The sequence below is a fragment of the Molothrus ater genome, chromosome 4 (assembly GCF_012460135.2).
Source record: "Molothrus ater isolate BHLD 08-10-18 breed brown headed cowbird chromosome 4, BPBGC_Mater_1.1, whole genome shotgun sequence".
Lineage (NCBI taxonomy): Eukaryota > Metazoa > Chordata > Aves > Passeriformes > Icteridae > Molothrus > Molothrus ater.
Window position 1 is genome coordinate 28576069 of NC_050481.2, and position 6584 is coordinate 28582652.

The 6584-nt window shown below is 49.9% G+C and overlaps 1 protein-coding gene across 1 annotated transcript; it reads left to right on the plus strand.

Annotated features, from left to right (window-relative positions):
* Nucleotides 1-1035: 1035 nt before the first annotated feature.
* Nucleotides 1036-5952, plus strand: LAMTOR3 (late endosomal/lysosomal adaptor, MAPK and MTOR activator 3). The gene is made up of 7 exons (XM_036381952.2): nt 1036-1117; nt 1353-1406; nt 1597-1631; nt 2276-2334; nt 3146-3279; nt 4353-4416; nt 5098-5952. The coding sequence occupies exons 2-7, from the start codon at nt 1398-1400 to the stop codon at nt 5169-5171; spliced, it is 375 nt and encodes a 124-aa protein (XP_036237845.1). The 5' UTR covers nt 1036-1117; nt 1353-1397; the 3' UTR covers nt 5172-5952.
* The last annotated feature ends 632 nt before the right edge of the window (nt 5953-6584 follow it).

A 6584-nucleotide genomic window follows, 5' to 3' on the forward strand; every position in this document is an offset into this window, starting at 1 on the left:
CTGGTGGCAGCAGCTGAACATGGGCCAGGGTGTGCCCAGGTGGTCAGGAAGGCCAAGGGCATCCTGGCCTGTGTCAGCAGTGGTGTGGCCAGCAGGAGCAGTGACTGTCCCCCTGTACTGGGCACTGGTGAGGCCACAGCTCAAAGCTGTGTCCATTTCTGGGCCCCTCGCTGCACCAAGGACATTGAGGTGCTGGAGTGTGTCCAGAGAAGGGCAATGGAGCTGGGGAAGGGTCTGGAGCACAGGTCCTGTGAGGAGTGGCTGAGGGAGCTGGGGGTGTTTATCCTGGAGAAGAGGCAGCTCAGGGGGCACCTTAGTGCTCTGCAGCTCCCTGACAGGAGGGTGTAGCCAGGTGGGGGGTCGGACTCTTCTGGCATGCTGCCAGTGATAGGATGAGAGAAAATTATCTCAAGCTGTGCCAGGAGAGATTCAGGTTGGATGTTAGCAAGAAATTCTTCACAGAAGAAGTGACTACTACTGAAATGGGCTGCCCAGTAGGGTGATGGAATCACTGTTGCTGGAGGGGTTTGAGGAAAGACTGGATGTGGCACTCAGGGCCATGGTCTGGTTAACGTGGTGGTGTTCAGTCATAGTTCAGTGATTCTGTGCTTGGCCTCTAGTAGCTCTTTTTTTTTTTTTTTCTTTAGGAGAAAAAGCATTGATACATGCTGAGCAAGCTTGGAGGTTTTTTGAGATCTACCATGAGGGTCCTGCGTTCTGATAGAAGACTTTAAAAACAGATATGCAGTTACCATTGTTACTCTGTAGGCATCTACTAAATTAATCTATGTATTTTTTCACATTAGCTGTTAAATTAGCCTGCAGGCTCATGGTTTGATAGACTAGATATAAAAGTAGGGGAAAGAGGCAACAGCGGAAGAGTGGCAGTAACTGCTCGGCATAAAAACACGTTTGTTGCCGGTTGCTGATCTCCTTTAACCGAAGCGCTATGGTTTGTTTTGGTTTTGGTTTGTTTTGCTGCCGGGGCGCAGCGGGGCGGGGGCGGCGGGGAAGCGGTTCCGGGGCCGGGAGGGCGGTGCCGCGGCTCATGTGACAGCGGCTCCGAGAGGAAGCAGCGGCGGCGGAGCCGTGCGGGGCGCGCCAGGGGCGCGGACAGGTACGGCGGGGCGGGCAGGCAGGGGGCGCCCCCCGCGCCCCCCTCCCGGTGCGCGGTGGTCTCGGCCCAGCCGAGCGCCCTTCCCGGCGCGGCTGTACCACGGCGGCGGGGCGGGGGGTGGCGGCCGGCCGGGCCTCGGGGACGGAGCGCGCCCTCCCCTCCCTCCGGCCGCTCCCCTCCTCAGAGTCGGTGGCCGCGCCGCGGTGACGGGGCCGCCTCTCGTCTTGTCTCGCAGGCCCGCGGAGGTGGCGGCGGCGGCAGCAGCGGGCGGGCCCCAGCCATGGCCGACGTGAGTGCGGCTCCGCGGGGCGGGCGGGACGCGGGCGGTGGCTGTGGCGGGGGTGGGGCCGGGGGATGCCGAGGCCGGGTCGGGTCGGGCCGGGCCGGGCCGGGCCGGGCCGGGCCGGGCGGGGCGGGGAGGGAGGTGCGGAGGTGCTGGGAGCGGCCGTGAGTAACGCGCCGCCCGTCTCTGCCCGCAGGACCTGAAGCGGTTCCTGTACAAGAAGCTGCCGAGGTAACGCGGGGCCGTGCGGGGCGGGCGGCCAGGGCCATCCGGTGCCCGCCCTCTGCCACGACAGGGACACTTCCCACCAGACCGGCTTGCTCGGTGCCCCATCCAGCCTGGCCATGAATACTTCCAGGGTGCGGTATCCACAGCCGCCCTGGGCAATAGGATACTATTCCAGTATCTCACCACCCACACAGTAAAAAATTTCTTCCTCATATCGAACCTGAATTTCCCGGTTTTCAATTTGTACCCATTAGTCCTTGTCCTGTCACTGCAGTTCCCGATGAAGGGTCCCTCTCCAGCTTCCCTGTAAACCCCCTTCAGATACCAGAAGGTTGCTGTGCGGTCTCCACCCAACCTTCCCTTCTCCTGGCTCAGCAGCCACAACTTCCTCAGCCTGTCTTTGTAGGGGAAGTGCTCCAGCCCTCTTATCAGCTTCGTGGCTTCCTCTGGACTTGCTCCAGCAGCTCCATGTCCTTATTATTGGGGCCACCAGACCTGTACTAAACAGAACAAATACTAAATTAATGAGGGCATCAGTTTTTTTCAAAGTTTTTCCCTTTCTTGCACATTTGTTCACACAAAAAAACCCTTTCCTACTAATTACTGTGTTTATAAAATGGTGTCTCTTCTTCCCTTTTTTTTTTCAGCGTTGAAGGTCTTCATGCTATTGTAGTCTCAGATAGAGATGGTGTGCCTGTTATCAAAGGTAACTTCAGCTTCTTGCTGTGCTCTGCAGCTGAAATTCTGATTGAACAGCAGGGGGTGGAGAAGTACAGAAAAGTCTTCTGTTATGCCAAATACCTGAATATCCCAAGTGGTAGAATTAAATTGGACTTCAAGTAGAAATTCATTAGTTGATTATGTACCTCTTTAAATATATCCTTTTGTTTGTAATTGCAGTCTGTGGAAGTTTTCCTCGGTGACAGGGGTTGGAGTGCTGTAAGGTCCTTGTATCTTCAAGTCCCTCACAGGCTGATTGATACTAAGTGGTAGACAGAGCTTGGCAGTGTTTTGTTGGCCTTTTTGGTACTGTTGTTTTTTATGTTCTGCAGTACTTGTTTCAGATGTTTTTGGCTTGTGAGTACAATAGTTTAAGGATACAAAGTTTCAGGTATTGCAGATTTATTTTGTTCAGTGCCCCAGAGTATTCAGACACCCAGCAGAACTTGCACATCATCACCTGTCTGCTGTCAAGTGACTGTGTGCCAGTAATCTGTTCAAAGGCTGGAATGGGCACAATGGGACATTGAACCAAAGGGACATCAGCACAGGCATCCTAAAGGAAAAGGATTAAAAATTTCTTACGTGTGCTGGGAAGGATGCTGCTATAAGGAGCTTTGATCATACAGAGAGCATTAAATGAGGTACAGCTTGTGAAAACTGTTGCGTGTTCCTGTGGGAGCACCTCAGAGGTCTTGCATGTTTCTCTGCTTTTGGCAGAGCACTGAGCTGGATGAGGGTTGAGGATGCAGTCAGAGACCTCATGTAAAGATAAGGATTTTCATGTTTTGTTCCAGTTGCCAATGATAATGCTCCAGAACACGCACTGCGACCTGGCTTTTTGTCCACCTTTGCCCTTGCCACAGATCAGGGCAGTAAGTTAGGACTCTCCAAAAACAAAAGTATCATCTGCTATTACAATACCTACCAGGTGAGTGACCTCAGTGTGCCCTGTCCTCAGTGACATGAGCTGTTCTTGCATTACATTGAGCAAGAGAAAGAAGGTTATTTAAGCTCTGGTAGATTTTCACTAGGCTGCTATTGAAGTAATTTTGATTTATTTCTTACACAGCTTTAGTTAAGCCTAAATTTCACAGTATTTTTTAAACTTCTGTTACCTTTCTCAAAACTTGAGATTTACTTGTTGACAATGGGAAAGTGTAGTAGTTCTGAATTTGCAGATGTTGCTCATATGCTCTTCTGAATCTTTTATGAAGCGTTTATGTTCTTTTTTATAAACAATGTTAATAACTAGTGACACCTAGCATGAATTAAAGCACATGCAGCCTGCTTCATAGCTAATCCTGCTGCCAGTATGACTTTGAGGTAAGAACACTTCGAAATACCACTCACATTTTTCACAAATAAATTGATTATTTGTGTCCAAAAGTCCATCATCTACTACATTTCTGCTCCTTCACAAGTTCTGGTGGTCCTGAGAGCTTTTAATTATGGCTGCAGTAAACTGGCCAGCTGTCTAGCCTGCAGTGTGTCAAGCTTTGTTTGGAAATTAAGTGGGTGAGTGAGTTAGTACATTGCTTTGACTCTCTTGATGCTGCTAGCTTACTGTTGTGCCCACGGTGCCGTTTCCCTGGTAATGGAGGAACAGATATTCCTGTACAGGGAACAGTATTTTAAAACAATAAACCTGCCTGCCCTCCTGTTTCCCGTGGAGGGTGTGGTCTCCACAGTGTAATCTGCAGGGTCTGCAGCTGAGGCAGGGTTCTGGTGGACAGCACTCTGTAGAACAGTGGAGGTGGAGGGAAATGCCAGGTTTTCCATCTGCAGCTCCCTGTACTATAGGGTAAGTTCTGTTGGTGTTTTTAGCCATGAATCTTGAGAAACAGGTACACTGAAAAGTCACCTCTGTGGCTCTTGCTCCTGCTTGCCCTTTAAACTGAGGAGGCTGCTGGTTGCAGAAAGAATTTTTGTGTAAAGAATTCATCAGAGCCCTGGTGTGCACGATGTGTTAGCTGCTGGCTGAGCACTTCTCTCTCCTTGCAGGTGGTGCAGTTCAATCGCTTACCTTTGGTAGTGAGTTTCATTGCAAGCAGCAATGCCAATACAGGTATGTCTGCACATTTGTTTTAAAGATTGCAGTATTTTAATAATTGAAAATAAGTTCCCTGAATTCGCTGCAAGCTGTGTTAGCTTTGTTCCTGCTGTGAATTTTGTCAGTGTATTGTGAAAGGTGTGAGTAAAAATTGACAGATTTTAGGTGTCTTGCTGGCGTTGTTATTCTTCTAGAAGCATATTTCTCCTGTGATTAACCTTGCCCATGCTGCGTACAGTACTGGGCAGTACTGTGCTGTACAAGCCAGCTGTTGGGTCTCAGAATTTCTGTCAGCCAAGTTAACATTCTGCAGGAATGTGTGCAGATTTGTCTTCAGTTCTGTGGGGTGGGGAAGTCCTTCAGCCAGGCCCTAGCCTTGCTGGTGAGGACGTTGGCTAATGAATATGAGCAGAAAGGATTTAGTTTTGATACAGCTTCTTGGGACACAGTTATGGAAGTGGCAAGGCAGTAGTGGGGGAGAGTTGTGCTGCACTGGGTGCCTCTTTCAGTGCCAGGGACTGCAGACACCCTGCCTGGGGGTGCTGCCCACTATTCACAGGAAAGTGAGTAGCTCACATGAAACATTTCAGGCTTTGAAAAGCACTGCCTGTGACTTGGGAGGGAGCTGTGGACTCTGGAGAGAGGCTTCTCAGTGATGTTGTTTGATGGATCATTCTGTCTCTTCTCTCTTTCCAGGGCTGATTGTAAGTTTAGAGAAGGAGCTCACGCCCCTGTTTGAAGAACTGAGGCAGGTTGTTGAAGTTTCTTAACCCGATGGTATAGCCAGAGTGCAGCATTCCTCTGCAGCCCAGTGGACAGAAAGATTCAATAATCATCAGTCAAATAACACGTCTTGGAAGAAATACCACAGCTCCTTAGTATACTAAGTAAGAGTAAATTGTACATAGTACTGAATCTGAAATGATCTACTAGTGTGTTGTAGGTGGATGTTACTTTAGGCCATGCTTCTTGTATTGTGCAGTACTGGAGAGCCCACCAAAATAGCTCCCATGGAGTTTAGCTCAGCCAGCTGAGCCAGGCCAGCACCATGCCCTTGGCTCCAAGGAGCAACCCCCAGATCTCCTGCTTCACAGGGCACATGGCACATGGCAGGGTGTCCTCAGGCCGGCCACCACTGCCTGTGGGAAGGCACATCAGGTGGAGGGAGTGAGCAGAGATGTGCTTGGAGGCATTGTGAGAGCAAGTGTGATAGCAGTGACTTGTCGGTACAATCAATGTCACAGCTTCCTTACACGGGGGGCACTTTGGCAAGGGAGTGCTACTAATCTGGATGCTAGCTGCATCCTGCTTCCACTAGGAAGAAAGCTGTTTCTATGGAAGGTATTGCTGTAGGGATTTTCATGATGCCTAGCTAAAAGCACCCAAACAATGTCTCACTTCTTCATGGGGTTTTTTGTGTAATATGGTTGTGAAGATCTCATGTCTCATAGTCTTTGTGTGGGTTCATCACTGGTGACACTCTCAGCTTATTTACCCTTAGGTTTTCTTAAGTAAATAAATATAAATAAAATACAGTATTTTTAAATGACAGAGCCTGGTCCACTCTTCTGTTGCACTGTAATAACCCCACAGCACATCTGCTTGTCTCTAGAGAGAGCAGGTCTCTTAATTGTTTGTAAATGTCCAAACTCCATGAATTATACACTGAAAACTAACCAATGTGTCTCTCAGTTGGGCAGTAAGGATACCAAGTCCCAGGGCAGTGCAGAGATCCCGTTGCTGGGGATCAAGCCTGTGTTCTTAGCCCCATCCCTTGTTCCCTCCCACGTCCCCTTATGACACCTGCCAGGCACTGCAGATCTGGGGGACAGCTCTGGGCAGGTCTGTGTCCCAGGCTGGGAAAGGGGATGCCATGGCCCTGTGCTCACACCTCACTGACCTGTGGTGCATCAGGCAGCATGGGGGGAAACAATGGTGCTGGAAATGACAGCTGGGAGTTCTTGTCTCAAAAAGAGATTACAGCTTGTCAGTCAACCCTTTTCCATTTAAAATAAGTTGGAATGGGACTTTGGTTGCTGGTCATTACAGAAGCAGCTGGAAGGTGTGTGTATTTCTGGCAAAATGTGTTTTTGTGTTCCAGCAAAGGCCTCCCCTTGCTGTTTGCTTCTGCTCAACCCATCTGTCTGTGACGGCTTCCAAGGCCACCCAAGTGCTGTTTCTTT